This window comes from Mesocricetus auratus, unplaced genomic scaffold (assembly GCF_017639785.1).
Source record: "Mesocricetus auratus isolate SY011 unplaced genomic scaffold, BCM_Maur_2.0 Super-Scaffold_100007, whole genome shotgun sequence".
In the NCBI taxonomy this organism is placed as follows: domain Eukaryota; kingdom Metazoa; phylum Chordata; class Mammalia; order Rodentia; family Cricetidae; genus Mesocricetus; species Mesocricetus auratus.
Genome location: NW_024429191.1, coordinates 42,217,212 through 42,237,555, shown reverse-complemented (window position 1 = coordinate 42,237,555; position 20,344 = coordinate 42,217,212). Strand labels below are relative to the sequence as shown.

Below are 20,344 nucleotides of genomic sequence, written 5' to 3'. Positions count from 1 at the left end.
GGAGGAGGGAGGGAGGGAGGGAGGGGGGAGGCAGGGGGAGGATGGTGGAGCAGCCATCCCCAGGAGGCCTGCCCCGCCCCTTGGCCCCTTGCCCAGGGAGATCAGCACAGACCACTCCCTAGCCCCCATCACCTGGAGGTCTGCCCCACCCACCTCCTGCCCTCAGCATAAGCCACTCCCTGGTAAAGTTAGCAATTGTCATGCAGGAGTGAGAGGTGAAGGTCTGATATGGGTATCATGAGGAGGTGGAAGCACTGTTTTGTGTGTGAAAAGAACTTTGGAAATGAAGGTATCACACACACACACACACACACACACACACACACACACGCACACGCTGCTTCACAAACCGGTGAGTGGCATAGCAGGAACCAGGGGCAAGTGCACTCAGACACCTTCTGGGAGTCATTCCTAGTCATGACCTCTCTAAGCCTACTTTACATATATATTTCTTGGGTGGGTGTGGAGGGGTTAGGGTCTTATGTAGCCCAGGATGTCCTCGAACTCTCTAGGAAGCCAAGGACGACCTTGAACTTCCAGCCCTTCTGCTTCTACCTCAGGAAGGGCTGAAATTATAAGCATGAAGTACTATATACAGGTTCATGCCATTCGAGGATCTGAACCCAGGCTTCGTGCTTGCTAACCAAGCACGGAGTCAACTGAGCTTATCATTCCTACTGCTATAATGATTAGCATCAACCATAGTCATAATTAAGATCATGTAAATAATAAAGCAATTTACAAATCCCGAACCTATTTTTCAGAATCCCCATTTCTACCTTGCCTTGCATTAAGACATGAAAGCCAGAAGCATACATCTTCATTGGTAAGAAAGCAAACTTAAAATGAATTAATCCAATGTGACTTTTGTTTTCCAAGACAGGGGTTCTCTGTATAGCTTTGGAGCCTGTCCTGGCACTCACTCTATAGACCAGGCTGGTTTCGAACTCACAGAAATCCACCTGCCTCTGCCTCCTGAGTGCTGGGACTAAAGGCATGCACCACCAACGCCCAGCTAATCCATTGTATTTGAAAGCTTCATAACTTGTTACTTCCTTGTCTATTTTTAAAGTTGATAACTCCCAATCCTAACGACTTTTATAAATGAAACGACTCTTCTGAGCTATGATTGGGGTGTGGGCTTTATAAATTGCCCACTTAGCTCAAAGAGGCTACATCAAGGAAAAAGAAAGCAGTGCACTCTCATCAACTGGCAGCCAAGAACCTTGGATTTGCCCCGCAGTCAGTCCTTTGACTCAGAAGCCTGAGCAGCTAAAGTTCTTCCAGTCCTTGCTCACTTCCTACCCCTGACTCTGGCCCACTTTCTCAAAGGTCTGAAAAGCGGGTGGCCAGAAAGTGCAAAACCAAATGTCCCTGGGTGTCTGAGATGGTTCAGCTGTCTGCAAATATCATTCCAGTTTGGCACATGCAGAAAGCTCCTTGGAAGCCAGAGCAGGGATAGATGTCGTCCCGCAGGGAGCCTCCCCAGCCCGCCCGCACTCACGCTGACGATGGTAGAGACGAACAGCAACACTAGCACCGCGACGTGGAGGAACAGGATCCCCAACAACAGTAGGAGCATGGTGGCTGGGAGTTGGGTTCGGGCTCGGTGGAGCGGTGCCTGCACGGAAAGGGAGGCGGGTGTGAGGCCGCTGGCGCTGGTCCGGGGGCCCAGCTGGCCGGGAGGGGGCGGCAGCCGCCATCCCTATCCCCGCCCAGAGCCCGCCCGCCCGCGAGCTAACATCTTTTGCCTTTGGAACAAAACAAGCCATGGTACGCACGTCTCGATCACCCCGGGAGGCGCGCGGAGGAGAGGAGTTTCCAGAAGGATGAGCCGAGGCCACAGCAAGCCTCCGCCCAGTCCGGGCGCCTCTCGGGGCTCGTGGGACTCGGGAGGCCACAGAGGCCACATCCCTGCCCGAGTCATAGGGCGGATTCCCCCAGGGGCGGGAGGCTCAGCGGTTGGCGCCAGGATTGCAGTCAGTGGCCTGGGGTCGCCCGCCGTCCAAGGCTGGTTTCCCAGACCCCAGTGTGCCTCGCATTCCGTTACTTGCTTCCAAATTTCCACCGGGTTTTACCAGCGGAGAGGAGCCGCCCCGCCCCGGGCTCCGCCAAGACGCTGGCAGCTCCGGGATCGGGAGAGCAGGCGGGCTGGAGGTCTGCCCGGCTCCCGAGCTTCCCGCGCGCCAGGCTCCGCGCCTTCCCTGCGCGCCCCAGGGGGTTAAGGTCCTCCGACCCACTAGCTCCACGACCTGCCCACCCTCCCCACGACGGCCCCACGGACAGCCAGGCTGAGCCCGCTGCACTCAGGGCCCCCAGGCGTACCCCGTCCAGTTTTCCATTCCGAGTGGATGCCTCGGGAGTCCTATGCTGGGGTGCCGCTGACCGGCTGTGTAAAAGGGCTGATTGAGTCTGAGAATTCCCCCAGGTCAGGGCTAGCAAGGCCTGAGGTACGGAGATCCTATCCCCCTACTTCACAGACTTTAGGGAGCTAAAGCTTGGGTGATCTGATGCAAATCTGTGAAAGACCTGACTGCAGCTGGATGGACCAGTTAAGAACAGAACTTTGGGCCAAGGAGACTTCAAAAGAGTTTTGACAAGCATTCTATCCCAGACACCTCCATTATCCTCCCAAGGAACACATCAAAAACATAACCCCAGGAATGCACACAAGATATACATAGGATGTTCCCAAACTTGCCAGAAAATTTAAATTACATCGGACGGCTTCCAGTAGCAGCGAACAAGAGCAGATAAGGCCTGTGGCTAGGACCTGAAGGTCCAGAGGTCTGGGATATCATCCTAGGTATTTTGGCAGAGCACCATCCTCTGGAAAGAACTGCTTGGCCGCCCCAGCCACCCTCTATCCAGACACCATCACCACCCTGAGGTCTGAACGTGTCCCTCCGGTAGGCTAGGAAAGAAGCAGGCAAAGGAGTCTCAGCCTCCTGCCACAAGGCAACCCTTTGGCGGCCGGAGCCTGGTCACCACTCTAGGCGCACCAGCTCCAGGTGATGCCCTGGTTTATCCCCCTCCTTCACTTTCCCTACCTACTTACTTGCAGTTCAAAGAGACAGCTGTCTCAGAGCAGAGTGGCTTCAGGCACAAACTCCAGTGGGACCTCTGGGTTGCTGGCGTCCCCAAAAGACAGCTGTGCTGCGGGGCTGCGCGCGCAAAGCAAGGGGGCAGTGGGAGGCTCCTGGCGTTCCCCTTTAACGGGAACTACGCCCTGTTTGCGTCGCTGCAGAAGGGTGTGTCCCGGGGTCAGCGTGTGCGGGAGGGCGGGCCTCCCCGAGGAGAGGGGGCAGGCGGGCGGGGCGCCGACTGCCCAGACAGTTACTTGGACTTAAAGACACCTCCGGAAAAAACAGATCTCTGCAAAACTGCGGCTTTTACTCGAAGCTGGAGGCCCCTGGGCTTCCACCTCCCACCTCCCCTAGCTCTGTGGTGCTTGGACCCTGTTGACCAATAAATCAATCGTACCTTCGCCCCCCACTCCCAGGCTAAATGAGTAAAGTTTGCCAGGCATCGTGCCGCAAGTGTGCAGGGCTGAGTTTCCGGGCGCACCGAAGCAGACTGTGTCCATGCGCGGACTGAGGCTGGATCCTCTCTCCTACCAGCAGCCGGGACCTCTGGGACCTTCACACCTGGCTTGCCTGTGCTGGGGTCTTAACTGGGCGTGTTCTCAAAACACCCATCCCTGTTATCCCTATTTGTATCTAGAAAATGTGCTGGCCTTCTTGGATTCCAGGGACATAGTCAGAGGCCCCTGCTGGGACCGGAATTCGAAGGGAGGGGAGGGGGAACAGGCAGACCAAGAGATAGGGAGCCCTAGGATCCGGCTCCTCCTAGGTTTGGCAAAACCAGGTTACAACCGCATATAAACTCTAGGTGAAGTTTGCTTGAGGCAATCTGGCCTGGCTCCCAGCCTTGGCTGGAATCCTGGCCAGGGGGGTAGGGGGTTAGGGAACTGGCCATCTGAGGTGCGGAAGAGCCGCCAGAGAAACTAGCTGATTCATAGCTGCCTGAGTGTGGCCCTCCCAGAGTTGTAGAGGGAGAGGCTAGCCAGCTCTTCTTGGAGATGTGCCCAAGTAGCCATCAGGTCACCTGTGTTGGCTGACTGAGCAAGGAGTCAATGTGTTAAAATCTCTACCCGCTCATCCACACCCTCCCTACCTATTATGAGTAGTGTGTCACAAAGTCCTAGGTGACTCAAATAGTTCCACATCATTTTGCAATTGGAAAGTAGCCATTACTTTAAGTAATTGTATATTCTTGTTCATTAAATAAAAAACAAATCCGTAGGATTCTCCAGACAACGATCTTTCAGATTTTCTTATCATATTAAAAAGAATACTGGTGAAAATTTTATTCAGTGACCTGTCCATGTCAGGTGGTTTACCTGGGCTTGGCACACAGGGGATGAGAGATGTGGTGCGGGGTTGAGGTCAGGGCTCTGCGCTCAGGCACACCTAATCAGCCAGTGTGCAATCACTGCGCTTCAGTGTCTCCAGAGTTACTGGGAAGAGCTACTACTGGTGCCTGCACTGAAGGGTGTGGTGATCCCTCAAGAAGATGCGTTCAAAGCTCTTAGTGGTGGGTCTGGAACAACATACAGGCCCAGGCCACAAACACACCACAATTATAAGAATACCATGTATTTAACAAAAAAGAAAAGAAAAAGAAGAATACCACGTATAACATTCACAACCCTACAAGTCAGGCCTGCCCACCTCCCTTCTAAAATATATTAGAATACCCAGAGTTACAGAGCTGCATGAGAGTGTATGGGGCTGGAGAATGGAAATAAGTCTTCTATTTTATGGGTCATTTTCATGTCAGGTGTGTCCTAGAAGTCACTGCTGCACTCTTAGTTACTTAAAACCATATTTGTTCTAAGCATTCTCAGTGGCACTATACTGATCTCTGGATTCCCCTCCCTTTCTGTTAGGGGGACTTCTAAAGGCATCTAATACACATCGTGAAAGGGGCATGGTTGTAGGAGCATCCACAGCCTGCTCCTCCCCATCCTTTGAACTCGGCATTTCAATCAATAATCACCTGGGTCATAGCCACACCACAAGCTGCTAGAAAGGTGGCCCCAGCTGTCCCTTGCTGCCTCTTGCTTCCTGCTCATCTCCCAGTGCTAGAGAGGAAATGCAGTGCTGAGCAAACTTAGCCACGCCCAGAGCCTGCTGGCCACAGGTGGAAGTGTCTGTGTCCCAGCCCGGCTTGTCATCTCTGTGACTGCTGCTGCCAGCATTGTACTAGGGCAGGGACATCTAGGTCCCCCTTTCCCTTCCAGTCTGGATGTATTCAGGTTCTAGATGCTCTCAGGCCACTCTTTTACCTCCCCAACCAAATACACAACTGAATTTTAAGCACAAACTTAAGAACTCCTGAGTCCCTGTCATTTTCAGTACCTATATGCTGTCTCTGTTACAGTCCCTTCCATTTTCAGGTTGCAATGGATGGGAATTGAGCCACCCTATACTGTACACACTACCCAGAGTCATCATTTGCCAATAAAACTCACCAGAACAACGGTGTAATGCCTTTCTCCACACAGATTTCTTTGCAGTCAAATGCAAAGGATGGAAGGCAAGGCCTCCCCACGGGACAGCAGATGCCCACAGCTGACACGGATCCGAGCTCTGCTGCTTGCAGCCAGGCTCCCTGAGATGTTCTCTGGTGGAGCTCCCTGTAACTGAAGCTGAACTAGGCGTCTTTCCAGTTTATTCAGGGGCTGGTCCAATGCTGGGATATGTCATGGTGGCCTGAGAGGTTCTCAGCCTCTACTATTTAAAGAGACAGTGTCCACTGGGTATCCTCTGGAAGGGATTGATCCCAAGAGGCCCCGCAGGAAATGAAGCTTGAAATAAATGTGGGGTATTCCTAAAGCTGAGAACCTAGGGCTCTTCTCCCTGGAATCACTAACCTATGTACAAGCAAAGAGGTCCAGCCCATTCTCAGTCTGCTCTCTGTAACTGCAGGTTTGCAGGACTGAAATCTGCTGTGTAATGGGTATATGTACACAGTCTTAACAGTGCAAGAAACTTGGCATCCTTTTACAGCATTCCAATATGGCCCAAATTATTCCCTCAGCACATCACACCAGGGAACCAAACATGTATGGCAGGGTTACCTAAGTCAGCTCCATTTTGCTGGGTGCCCAGTTAGCAAGAGTCCATGCTACCTGCTCCTTCTGTGTTGACAACATACTATAACATACCATGCTGGCAGTGTGTTTAAATGGAAGTTAGGGAAATGTGTCTTCCAGTTCTCTTTAGTGTGTCTTCCTCCAATCACTATTACATATTGACCTTTGTGAGGTCATTCATCTCAAGTAAACAACCCCCTGCAGAAAAGGTTTCTGACCTACCAAGCAGGCTACACTGGAAGAGCAATTGGGGAGTGAGAGCTTGGCAAGTGATGTTTGTAGCATTCTTTTCAATTCACCCCACCCCCTCCAACTCATAAGAAGGGTCCCCATCTCTAGTACCTGCTTTGAAGCAGATGCTCGTCTAAGATAAAGGGATGAGATTTAATTGAATATATTTCCCAGAGTCCTGGCAACTCCCCAATCTCTTATGTCATAGACTCCCACTCTGAATCAACCCAAGGCATTTGAGAAAGTCCTTACAGCTCATTGGGCTCCCTCATCAGGAGCAAATCTGAATGGTCTAATTGCTCCACTCACAGCCACATCCTTCTAGTTCCCCCCAAAGCATGACTCCCTCCCTTTGCTTACCCACATCTATATTCCAAGCACCTGTTCTCAACCCTGACTGCTGCTTAGAAGCAACTGAGAACTTTGCCGATGATCTCACCTAGGCCCATGTCAGGGATGCTGACATTAGTGGTACGGAAGAGACTCACATTCTGCTTCTCCACCATGTCTCATTGCCCACCTGGGTGTTCTGGAGCTGAAGTACTCTTGCTTTTCCATCCAACTTCCCTCTGTGGTTCAGTCCAAAATGGGTCAAAGCTCAGGGGGGCTACCTTATTATGAAAGACACGGGATAGTCTTAGCAGGTGAAACCGGGCAGGGTATGACAAGAGAGCTCATCTCAATCCTCCTCTAATGTGGTCTGCACGGAGCTCTGGAAATCAGGTAGCACAGTTCCTTCAACCTTTACAGACATCCATTTTCCCATGATTAAACTGTAGATTGCAAGGCAGAGACTATTGGCCCTCCATTCAGGACAAAATGGTCACATCAGGGAAGATTATTTATGACGGAAAGCCTGGAATTTGAGGAAGAGTGAGGGGGAAGGCCTGAGAGCATGGATTTTTGCATCTGGACCAATCACATCAGCTAGCCCTTCCCCTCCATGAGCCAATCTTCCCTAGACCCACCCTCGCAGCCTGTGTCTCTTTTGGTCCCTCCAGTCTCATTAGTCAGAGCCCTGGAAGTCCTGCTGGCTACCTGCTCCATTCCCACTTGTCTATCTTCACTCATCAGGACTGGGTTGTCTGCCTGCGCAAGAGCCACCTGAGGAAAATGTCCTTTTGGTTCTCTCACTCTCCTCAGCCAAACAGGACTTCATTCTAGTCACAAAGAACATCCCATCGAACCATCTGCCACAATAATCACATAGAATACTCAACCGATCATATTTATCATTGTGGATGTTGCCTCTCTTTACACATAGGGAAAGTAAGATTTGTGCAACTTCACCATGGAGACAGTGAAGTTACCACAGACTGGCTAATTCTACCAGCTGAACGTTTCGGCTGCACCTGAGTTTGAACTTCTCAGGAGTGATCACTCTACCCAGAAGTCATGGACTAAATTGATAGCATTAGCCATTCATATATACCAGGTGCCTATTAAGACCAAGGACCACTCTGAGCATTTCATCTGAATCAAATCACTAATCTTTGCAGTGACTTATGAAATGGGTACCAACATCAATCTCTTTTATAAGAAGGGGCACAGCAAGACACCAAGTGGCTTTCTCTAAACTCTATGGTAGAGCCCACACTTAGGACCCATTCCATCTTACTCCGTACCACATTTAGAATATTCCTAGCACATCTTTAACACTAGACTTCCATCAACTTTCTATAATTCAATATCCTTTTTCATGAAAGATACACTTCGTATACATCTAGTCACTCACATCTTTTTCCATTAAAGGGAAGATCACACCAGTCCTCTTGGTACTGATTTCCAGCATCCAACCTCATTCTACAGCAAAATCAGGTACTTCTGCATGGAAGGAAGCCCATATCACACACATCCACCTAACACCTGGACCAGGGCAATGCCCAGAAGAAACAGTTGATTCCACAAGACTGTCACTGTTGTCCTTGGGGAGCAGGACTCAAGCAGACCCCGTAGGAGGAAGCCCTTAGTGCATTTGACAACTGATAAAATGCTGTTGCCTACTGCATCCTTCCCAGAGGTTAGCATTATAGCCATATCCCTGTGAGGGAACTGAGGCATGAAAAAGTCACATTTTTCTCCAGGGATCAGCTCCAGAAGTCCAGGCTGGGGCATGAGGCCAGATCCCTTCTCCCAAACCTGTGGCTTTCCATTCCACACACTCCCCAAGAGCAAAGTAGAGGTGAGCCTTAACTTGGTATGTGTTCAGATGATGAAGTGGTCATGGAAGCATCTATCCCCCATAACTATCTGGACAGTGTTCACACAGCAAAGGGAGCCCATGCTGCCTCACAGCAGCCTGTGTGGGAGTTTTTGGCCCAACCTGGATGCAGCTGGTCTGGAAGGGTTTTCAAAAGTCGACTCACTGGCTCTGGATGTATCACAACTGTTTTGACCTTGTGCAAGAGCAGCTTATTACAAGAACAAGCAAATGGAGAGGAGGGAAGGAAGGAATAGAAGTGTGACTTCCATTGACCCCTCTGTCAATGCACAAGTTTGAAACTATGTCATGTCTAAGCCCCTGGAAGATGGGAAGATGTCCTATATAAACAAAGAAGGAGGCAGAAACCACCCCCCCAACACAACGCCACATACCACATACATACATGACACACACATGTACCCCCATGCACAACACACATACATACCATATGTGCACATGCTATGCACGTGTGTGTACACACCCACACACACACAGCCTATCCTGGCAAGTCACAGTTTTGTCTTAGAATAGTGTGTCTTCAGCTCCTTCACCTATAGGAGAAAGCACAGAATAATTATGTTGCAGACACACACACACACACACACACAAGCTACAGAGTACAAGAGACTCTTTGTCCCCGAATGTGTTGTTGCTTAGGGAAGCCGGATTCCAGAGATGCAAGTAGAGGGGAGAAAGCCGCCTTTCTCTGATATCTCATGAGCTGGCAGAGAGCAATTTGAGTTGAGAGAAGGTCAGAAACAGACATGTATTTGCAATGCTGAAGATTTTCTGAAACTTCTAGTCCTAAGTGGCAGGCTTCCACTCCAACAGAGGTGGGGAAGGTGAGCAGTCTTGCTGCAGAGCTTAGAAGTGAGGAAAGAGGCAATTGTCCAGGCTCCTGCAAACCAGCTGTGGTTCTTCTGAGAAAGACAACCTGGTCTTGATAAGCGATATAGAGAGAGGTGACAGGAAAGGCTACTTACCCCAATGGGATGGTTAAGTCAGGCGTAAGAAATGATCATTCACCTCCAGCAAGAACATTTGCGAACCTGGGAAAACAACCCCATCATGTTCCCAAGGTGTCTCATTCTGAGTGCACCTTTGAACCAGAGGCGCAGCAGTTGGTCTGAGAATGAACCTGAGGGCAGATGTTTTCTCTGTCTGAGATCCTCCAACTACTTCTCAAGCGTGAAAACTTAGCTACACCAGGAAAGTCATAGGCAGAGGTCAAAGATCAAACCCTTCTAAGAGGTTCAAAGGACAATTGGGCAACATTTCAAACATGTTTCCTCTTCATTGTTATGGACCAGGAAATACCTAATCCATGGAACTTCAGTGGCAAGCTAGGGCCTCCTGTGGAGACTGTTTTAAAAATCTGAGCTCAGAATTTTAGTTTATTTGAAAATAGTCTTGGATATGTGAAAAACTGGCTGTCAAATGTATTAATTGTGATACCTTCTATAATGAAAAATGTTATGGATATTCAGTAAATTTTGGTACAGTCATAATATCAGCTATTGTAGAAATCTTAAAAGTAATGCAAAGGGGGAGAATTATGAAACGTAGAGACATGTATAATAATATATGCAACATTATATTCATGATTTATTGAGCATTTTATGTGTGTCAGTGCTAAACATATATTTTCATGCGTAACTGGCAGACAGTTGTATAAACTTTGGTCATCAGACCACATTGTGAACCACTCAACTCCATCAAATGGGCAGTTTTGTTTGGTTTTTATTTGTATTTCCTTAGGGTATGGAAGATTGAACCAGGGCCCTTTCACATGCTAAGCAAGCACTCTACCACTGACCTACATTCCTGGTCCTCTAGCCCCTTTTAAGGTCTTTGTTCATTTGTTTGTTTTCATTTTGAGACAGGGTCTCCCTAAATTGCCCAAGTTGGTCTTGAACTCACTCTGTAACCTAACAAGACTTGAACCTGCAACCCTCAGACTTGCAATTCATCTGCCTCAGCCTCAGAAGCAGCTAGGATTATTGGCTTGTGCCACCAGGCTCAACACATGTGTAGTCTCATACAGCTCCACAGTAGTAACAGCAGTGAGGGAAAAAAACCATGACTGTTTGGAGTTGGGAGATTGCAGCACAGCTGACTTCTAAGTGTCGTGTGTGGTGACTGGGATAATCATTCCTCCTACAGAAAGTCACATACCCAGACCTCGTCAGTGGAGGAACTGGTATGCAGTAGGACTTAATGGAAAGATGCTAAGTCAGTGGGACCTAGGAGGCAGTAATGGGACCCAGACCCACATCCTCTCTTTGCTTCCTGGCTGCTATTAGGTAAGCATAGTTCCCAATGTGCACATGCACTCATACCCTGGCACTCCACCTCATTGTCAGCCCTAATGCAATAGAGTCAGCCAATCTTGGCCTGTGATTCCTGAATCCTCCCTGTAAGCTGATTGCATCAAGTGTTTTGATTCAGCACTGGAAGGGTGATGAGCAGACTGTGTTTCCATGAGAGAAACAGCTATAGGGAGCTAAACACAGAACACTGACTCTATGGTTTTCTGGCAGGAGTGGAGGAAATACAGGAGATACAAACTGAGTCTACTCCAGGGAAGGAGGGAAAGGACCAGGAGCCAGGTCTTGTTCACCTCACATCCGAACACAGAGGTAGGAAATTAGGGTTAGGCTAATTACTGAGTTTCATAATGCTGATGCTAAATGCTAAGATTTGTATACATTATGAGTTTGATAATCCCCCCCCTTTTTTTACTTTTAGCAATATATCAGGCAATCCTGAAGGGAAGAAATAGCCTCAACCTGTTTCTAGCTTGAGGCCAGAATTAACTGGTCTAGGTACGTGGCTTTGTGAAATTAAAAGACAGCATGTGGTGAGGCACGGGATTCAGATGACAGAAATGTTACAGAAAATGGTGGTTAGTTTGGCTCAGGGGGAAGCCCTGTGTGGTCACCATGGTTTCCCACCTACTACCATGTGGTCTTGTTCCTCAGCTTCCCCATCTCCCTTGCTCAAGGCCCCGCCAATCAGTATGTGCCCGTACTGAAATGTGAATATTAACATCTGAATGTGTGAACTTCTCAGTTATTAGAAGACCAGGGACCTTTGTGAATTTTCTGTCTTAGCAGAGTGTTTTCATGACTACAGGACATCCTCTCCCACCTTAGTCCCATCTAGACTTGGATCACTTTAATATGCAACTATGTCACAAGTTCCTAGGAGAACAATGGGTTCCAAAGCATTTCCTAAATGTATCGAGCCATAGAACTGCTCCCAGGTTATCTCCAAGACTCAAGATCACTCAACGTCACTGATGAAAACATTGACCTACGTGACCTTCTCTGGCACTAATGTTATAGGCTTCATGGTCTTATGGTCATCTCAGAAAAACAAAAGGCAGATTTCAAGACAGGAAGCATTGACTAAAGACTCTCAACCAGGTAACTTTCTCAAGATAGGAAACAAACAAGGAGCATCAATAAATAGTACCCAACACTGAGAAGTTCCAAACGGATTCCTGGTGTGGAATTGGGGTGATGTGTCTGGGATCGTAGAGTGATCAAGTGTTGAGAATATGAAGGTCGCTGCACCCACAGACATCCAGAGAAACCAGGAATGTTAATCACACAGGGGTGTCTCCTCAAAGAAGGAACTACCAGTTCTTCCACCTAGAAAGCTGGGAATTAGAGGTGATTAATAGCTTGGTGATCTGTGTTATCTATTGGGCCAGGCCATACCAAGCTCTTACAACCAGGACCAGGGGTGGCTAGTAATCTAAATGACCCTTACAGCCAGGGCTCCCAAAGCTCCCACAACCATGCCCATAGATACCTAATAGTTTAATAACCCTTATCTGTATAGCCAGAGGCTCCTCCAGACTCTGACAACCAGGACCAGAGATGGTTAATAGACCAGATGACCTCTAAGTTATCTGTATGACCAAGACCAGGCCAGGCTTAACCTAGTACAGGTATCCTGCCTCCAGAACCCATCTTCTTGGAAGAAAAGGCATGTGCCCCGAGTCAAGTTTTGATGTAATTATACTTCCTTGTACACTGGGAATTGCATCACACCAGGAGAACTTTTTTCCAAATTATTCTGTGTTTAAACTTGTTGGGAATAAACTGTCTGAGATTTGACCCTTTAGAAGTCTTGATCCTGGTTGATGAACTCAATCTGAACCGAGTTTTTATTTTCACCTCTTCATGATTCTCTTCCTGCCTGGACAGGCTCCCACTTAATCAACACAGAAAGACACTGCTGCCAGGTTTTACTGGATCTGCCCTCAAACATTTCCTCCCCATTTTACAGTGGTTCATTTCCTTTGAGTGAAGCCTCACACGTGGATAGGAGGTAGTGGATAGGGGTTGATGGATAGGGGGTGGTAGGTAGGGGGTGGCAGGTAGGGGGTGCTAGGTACAAACACACAGCAATGTGTACTAAGGAAATTCTCAGAGGAACTGAGTATTCGGATGCTATCATCCCACAACTCCTTCTAATAACTCAGCAGGGTCCCTGTCACAAGTGCTATGCTGGAAAAGGTAATGCATACTGCCTTAGTTTGCTCTCTATTGCTGTGATAAAACACTAAGCGAAACTAGCTTTGGGAGGAAAGGGTTTATTTCATCTTACAACTCTTGGGTCACACTCCACCACTGGGGGAAGCCGAGGCATGACCCTGGGGTCAGGAACTGAAGCAGAAACCACTGAGGAATACTGCTTAATGGGCTTGTTCTAGTGAGAGAGCCTTCACTACAGCAAGCTGAGGATGAGCACGTGGGCTTCCCTGCTTGGGAAAAGAATGACCTGGAGCACACACCTGTACGTAGGCTAGCGGGAGTCCATGAGATCAGTACACCCGGATGACACCCAGGCATGCTCCCTCCCCATGATCCGAGGAGCCATTTCACTCCCCAGCTTTAGCATCTGGTCTTCAATCCTTATGCCTTCACACAGTGTGTGAATTCCTAGGTGGAGATGAAACAGACCGCTCATCTCCTAGAAGCTTCTCACTGAAGTATCAGTTTCCTGTCCACGCCAGTGCTGTCTTCCATCGGGGAAACAAAAGCCACATGGTCCTCCTTTCTAAGGTTGCTGCTCTCTTCTGACTTCTTCCAGGGTGAGAGAGATCTGGCTTTTTCCAGATGGTGACTAAGTATATCTGGCATCCACGGCACTACAAAGAGCCAGACTTGGGGACAAGTGTGCTTTGAACATCTCCAGCTCAGCTATGCAGAAAGAAGGAAGACTAAAGACCTCTTGAAACAATATTCACTCAATAGATATTTATTGAGCAGCAACTGTAGCTAGGAACAAACAACACCGCTGGGCCTCTCTACCTTCTTTAGAATGTAAAAATAGCCACAGATGCTTGCTGTCCCTCAATGCACACCTCCCTCAAGAGATGGAGTCTGTTCTTCCATGCTTTGGGTTGACACCTCTCCATGCTAGTGTGATATTAAATGTGCAACACAGTAGAGGCTGTAACCGGAAGGCCAGACAAGCTTCTGGAGAGTAGGGCATGGCAGGATAAGAGATTTCTAACCCCAGCCACTTCTGCTAAGAGTCTGGCCTGGAGCAGAGGGATGCCAGTGAAAGCCAAATGAGAATTGTTGAGAGCCGATCATGTGCTGTTTTAGGCCAGTAACTTTGAATGTGGTTTGTTATACAGCACAAAGTAGCCGCTACATTAATAATCCTTGATCTGGGGACAGGTGCCAACCATGTGACATTTAGAATCAGGACTCTATGTCAATGGGGGACAGAAACGATGTCTCCTGTAGCAGCAAACTGATTTTTTTCCTGCTCCTATGTCTCTCAGGCGTAAACAATTTGACTTTAAACACTGACTCAGCAGCATCTCCAAAGATGGAAAGTAGCAGAAAGACCTAGAAGCTTCCTGAGTTCCCATGGTAATTGCTGGACTTCTGCAACCTCTCAGACATTTCTGAGAGTCTAGTTATTCCCTGGAGCAGCTTGTGAATCTGGAGAGTCCTGTGGGTTTGTGGTGTGTTCTTGGATTCAGCAGGGAACAAGACTTTGCAGCGAACTATTGTTGCCACAGTGTGCTTGCTGGTTATTTCTAATTTGTCGTAATTAGTTACATGAGCCTGTATAGTGTGGGAGACAGTAATGTCCACTGAATGCCAAGAGACAGCAGAATGCTGAAGAACTGGAGAGGAGGGGAGGAGAAAGAAGAAACAGTGATAGTGGTACCTAACTTTTTTCTTCTGTATCTCTGCTTGCCTTTGTGGGGTGGGGTTGTCTAGAACAACAGTCTATGAACTCTCACAGGTCTTGTGTGCAGCATGCATCTTGAACAGTTTTGATGGAAAATGAGCTGAAGATGAGTCTACATGGGCGTAGTCTCCGGCCCAGGGTCACGACACTACATCTATCCCATACACTAGACTGTTAACACTATTCTTTGAACATGGAAACGAATGACAGTTTTTCAATCTGCGTGGCAAGTCCTATGGAAAACCAAACAGGAAAAGGTTGATTAAGAACAGAATCCTTACTTAGAAAAGGCACTTAACAATAGGAACAGGAAGTCTCCAGACTTAGTTCTTCACCAGCTAGAAGTTGGAGCGGGAAACATAGCTCTAACAGCTATCCACGGGCCTCGGTTCTTCCCTGAAAGCTGTTTCAAGGATGCTGAGTGAGGTCTGACAATGAAATGTGGAACATCCATGGACTGGGCTTCAAGAAGCATGCCCCTCAGATGCTCCAAGACGGCCGAGATTTGGCATGACGGAGATGGAGACCCCCACATGAGCACAGTGACACCAGGCTCTTGATTCTTCTCAGCTCCAGGAAGGTAGTGCGTGGGTTTCTTCTTGTAGCACCAGAAACTCATGCCATCACAGTACTGAGGGGTATTTCAATTATGTATCATTGAAAGGTCAGGAGGTCATTATCATCACTGTCCTTTCCCACCACCACCTCCAGTGTTTCCTGGATGTGTCTGGTGTGTGGGGATTTGGAGAACTTCCTAGATCCAAGCAAAGATTCTCCTTTACCTCTCAATTTTAAAACTTAGGGTTGATGCCATTGAAGACTTCTCTTTATTATTATTGCCATTTCAGACAAGAAAATGAAGTTCAGAGTGTATAGAAGCCCCCCTCCCCAGGCCCAGAAACAACCTCATGGGACCTTAGCTTTCATCCCGTAAGTCTAAACTCTATGGTGTTTGGTGTCTAGAACAGTAGATCTAACATTTGACCAGCCCCTGCCTGGATCACAGCCAGGATTTCATATGAACTATTTGAAGGCCTCTGATGAAGTGCAGTGTGGTGAATATTTCACGTTCAAAACATCTGAGGGATTGAACTATGTTTATCCAGACCTGGCCATTCCAGCTCTCAAAACGACTTTCCTGGAGCACTCTGGAGGCTTAGTCTCTGCCAGAGAATGTTCCTCTCAAGTCAGAAAAGGAGCCTGGTTGGACTCTGTATGTGCAGCTGGCAGGAGTGAGGCTGGTTCAGCTCACAACTTGCAGTCAGGGCCATGGGAATGTGGAAACACACAGCTTTATCCCAAATGCTTATAAATACTTCATTCATCGCACAGCTCTCCCCAAACATGCATGGGATGCTGTGACCACATGAATTCCATGGATGTCCAGCCTGCCTTCTGGACAAGCCTGGGTTATGACATCTGGCCTCTGCTGCTACTTTCGGAGCCACAAATTCCAGCCACAGGCTGCTTGTGGTTCTGTGTCCCAGTCCTGATCTCAGCACACAGAAGCACATGGACCTATGACAAATGGCAGTGGCGGCAGTATAGGCAAGAGACGGCAGGAGAATTGAGAGTCATTCAGTGTGATTCCTCAGGCAGACCCTTTTGTATGTAGCTCGCATCTTGTGAAGCCTAACGCACAAGCTCAGGGATGTAGCTTTTGACTTGTATTTGCCTTTGCTTCCTTGTAGCCTTTATAAAATAAAAAGCCTGTTCCAAACATCCCACAGCCCTGTTGTAAGACATCAGAGTAAGGGTCATTTTCCATATACCTGTGTCTGTATATTGGGGCTGCATAACACTGTCCCACAGACTGGGTAGGGTGGTTCAAATAACATGAATTTTTCTCATAATTCTTGAATCTATGTTCCAAACCTAAGATATTACCGAGTTGCCTTTGTCTGAATCTTGTTACCTGGGCTATCTTCTCAGGATTTTTCTCTGTGTTTGAGTCAGTCATTTCAGTAGGACACTCCCCGCCCCCAGCCTCATTCCAGAGTCACTGTCAAATCTTTAAAGGCCCTGTCTCCAGACTCAATCCATTCTGTGTGACTGGCAGCCAGGCCTTCATGTCTGCCATGAATTCTGAGGTGACACAGCTTAGCCTGTAAGTGTTACAGCTCTGAGAGGGAAGGCTTTCCCAGTGGAAGGGCTACAGTTCTGAGGGGTAAGCCCCCTCCCCCAGTGGAAATGTTGTAGCTCTGAGGGGAATGGTATCCTGGCCGTCAGGCGCCAAGGAATACCAGAGTCACACCACACAACAAACCTGACACAAGAGACTTATTGGGAAAGACACAAGAGAGTTGCTGCCTCTGCTTGGGAGAGAAGCAGTAGGGAACTGAGCAGGGGCAGGGTTATAAAGGGTTTCTTGGGGGTGGGATTTTCCCAGGGTGGGGATTGGTAAGATTTAAGTCCTGAGCTTGGGACAAACCCAGGGATTGGGATTTTAAGCACAGGGATTGGTAGGTTTTCAAAACCTGGAAGTGAGCTCAGACTTTTTATACTACATAGCCTATAGCCCCTTCATTGAAAAGGGTAGTACAGCCTTGACAATTAATGAGGGACCCTGAATGTAAGGAATATGGAAGCTTCAAGTGTGTCCCACCTTCCATTCTCCAAAAGTAACTCACGCTCCTTCCAAAGAAACCCTGGAGCAAAAGAAAATCCAGCAAAACCCGTGGCTTCCAAAGGGGGCTTTATTACGCTGGCTTACAGGATTGGAAGTTGGATAGTCAACGGAGTGCCTGCATGCACACAGAAAGTTGGCAGCTGCTCAGGCCAAGAGCTGTGTCTCTGAATGAGAGGACCAGTGCTACAGCCGTACTGTGAGGCCGACGACCTGGAAGCTCCCTAGATACTCACTGGTGGGAGTCTGATGAAGAAGCTGCAGTCTGACGCCCACGCGTGATTGCAGCAGCACACTTACCAGGAAGAATGGAGCCCACGTGGCCTGCCTGGTGTCTCTTACTTCCAGTTTTGTTCCTCTTTACTCATGAGAATTCTATTTCCTTGTAGCCTACGCTGCAGTCAAATGCACTTTCTTCCAAACCACACCCACCTACCATAACTCTGCAGCCCACTGCCCAGCCCTTCCTCCCATAGACACAGCAGCAGCACAGAATTTCCCCAGAGCACAGTTAGCTCCACCAATGTTTCCTCACAGACTAATTCATAAACTTGAGATGACTCTACCATATGGTTCCCACGTTCCCGCTACTCATGTCCTCCCGCCCCTTCCTTCCCCAAACTCTTAATTCCAGGCATCTAGGAAATCCACCAGAAACTCCAAAGCTGCTTCATTAGCAGACAGCTTTGGAGAAGAGGAATCGATTCTCCCAAACTTTCTCCCTTGGTGGTCCCTCATGAGTCACCAAGGTTCTACCCACCTCCTCTGAGCAAGGATGGGCTGTGGGATGAATTGTGTTGCCCAAAGTTCTTAAGTTGGAGTCTCAACTTTCAGTCCCTCATACTATTCCCATAACCTTCTCACTGTACTAATTTCTCTGTGTCCTTTGACCGCCAGCTCTCAATTTAAGCTTTGTCTGACTAAAAGACCTAGAGTACACACCCCTCAGAGTGGCTCGCACTTGGGTTTAGCCGTTTGTTCTGCCTCCCAACACCATTTGTTTCTTTCTTCTTGAATGACACACTTCCTTTCTGGTCTTCTGTGCTGTTGCTTCCATGACCTCACGAGCACAGGGCAGCCCTGCTTCCTCTTCGTCCTTTTGCCAAGTACCTCGGATAGGGTCTAAACTTAAAGGTAAATACAAGTTTATATAAGCTTATGGAAATACGTTAAGCTCAATAGGATTGTTGTCCCTTCAAATTTATGGTTGTTTTGTGATTCATCTTTCTCTCTGCCTAATTTATTTTTTATTACTTGACAGTTCCATATGTGCATATAATGAATTTTAGTAATTTTCACCTCTCACCCCCTCTTCCACTGAAAACTTCCCTTTTCTTAACAAATCCCACCTCCTTTCATGTTGGGGGCACACACCCCACTGGGTTTCAACAGAGTGACTTGCATGGGCATAAGTGAGAGGTCATTTACTATAGATGGACAACTTACCAGTGTCTACATCACTGAAGAAAGTGATATCTCCTTCTCCTAAAACCTTTTACTGGCAACAGCAAGGGTTAGGACTTGATGGCCTTCCCTGGTCCATGATGAAATGATTGGGATCATCAGATCCCAATCGTGTATGGATAATCATGTTAGCACTGTCCTTTAAGCCAGTTGACACTATTATTTGTTAGAATTATTGACATACACATACCTGTTCATCCCAGATAGGCCATCAGTGGCAAAAAAGCAATGACTGTCCTCTATGGGGTGAGGGGAATTCCAAGTCCACAGGCTTGCGATTGACTGCCCCCTCTGGGCTAAGGTCCTGAAAAGGTCATGGTACATCTCTGGCTAGGGGTTATTATTTCCCTAGGCTTAAGCTCTATGGGGAGTTGTGCCTCTAGACTAGAGGGTACTACTTCCCTACTCAGGGATTGGTCGATTTTTCCTGCTTAGGCATTGGTTAGTTTTGTGTCAGGGGCAGAGATGGCTCTGATTTCAGGGCCAAACTGTGTTTCTTTCTCTGGTTCTTTTTGACTTATAGGCTCCAATTTTAGGGCCAGGGCAAATTTAACAGGTTCTGATTCTAAGGGCAAAATGTGTTCTTTTGGCTCTGGTTTCAGAGTCAGAGTGATTTTTCTGTGTCTGGGTTCAGGGATAAAGTGTTTCTTTTGCTGGATCAGCTCCCAAATCCAGAGTGCTTTTCTTTCACTGGCTTTGGGTTCAGAGCCCAGTGCTCAGGGATTGTGCTAGAGCAATGGGTCACAGATCTGCTGGGGCCTGGGTCTGTCGGTTGTTGTTGGGGAAGTCTTATGCTAATAAAGCACTGTCTGGTCAATAGGAATCTAGATAGGTGGGGCTAGGAATCCAGGAGGATTCTGGGTAGGAGAAACACAGGAGAGTCGACATGTAAGGCCGGGTAGGAGCCCGGAAACTTCTCCGGTAAGAAACATACTTAGATTAACAATTATGGGGTAATTACTTAAAGCAGAGCTAGCCAGTAAGAGACAAGCAAGGCCAACAGCATCATAATGAATATAGCCTCCTGTGTGTTTATTTGGGACTGATGCCGACCTGGAACCAGGCGGGCGGGAAGGCATTCTCTCAAGGAAAAAGCTTCTCTTAACAGGTTGTGACTTATAACTATTCAGACTAAAGTCCCAAAGAGTAGTGCCAGTGACGGCAGAGCAGAAGAGAAAGGGCGGGGCTTACCTTTATAACAAACCCACTCCTACAATAATGGCATCAATCCATCCATGACTAATTATCTAAAGTTACCTTTTAAAGCTGCTACCTCTCAACACTGACATGTTGGGAACTCAGTTCCAAACATGAACCTTGAGGGACACATAAGTCACCTATTGGTGAAGAAACTTTTGAAATCACTCTTGATGTAAGAGTGATACATATTCAAGGAAGCTGGTGACATTTTTCTGCTGGAACCATGCTGTAG

The 20,344-nt window shown here is 47.9% G+C and overlaps 1 protein-coding gene across 2 annotated transcripts in view; it reads right to left on the bottom strand.

Annotated features, from left to right (window-relative positions):
• Positions 1-5,701, bottom strand: part of Pmp22 (peripheral myelin protein 22) — a 28,095-nt gene extending 22,394 nt beyond the window's left edge. The window contains exons 1-2 of one of the 2 annotated variants that reach the window (XM_040748859.1): positions 5,537-5,701; positions 1,505-1,621 (exon numbers count right to left, since the gene is read on the bottom strand). In XM_040748859.1, the coding sequence (XP_040604793.1) occupies positions 1,505-1,582 (78 nt within the window). In that variant the 5' untranslated portion in view covers positions 1,583-1,621; positions 5,537-5,701. Of the gene's footprint in view, positions 1-1,504; positions 1,622-3,058; positions 3,217-5,536 lie in introns of those variants that run through there. The other variant, XM_040748858.1, reaches the window with a different exon arrangement.
• Between the last annotated feature and the right edge of the window lie 14,643 nt (positions 5,702-20,344).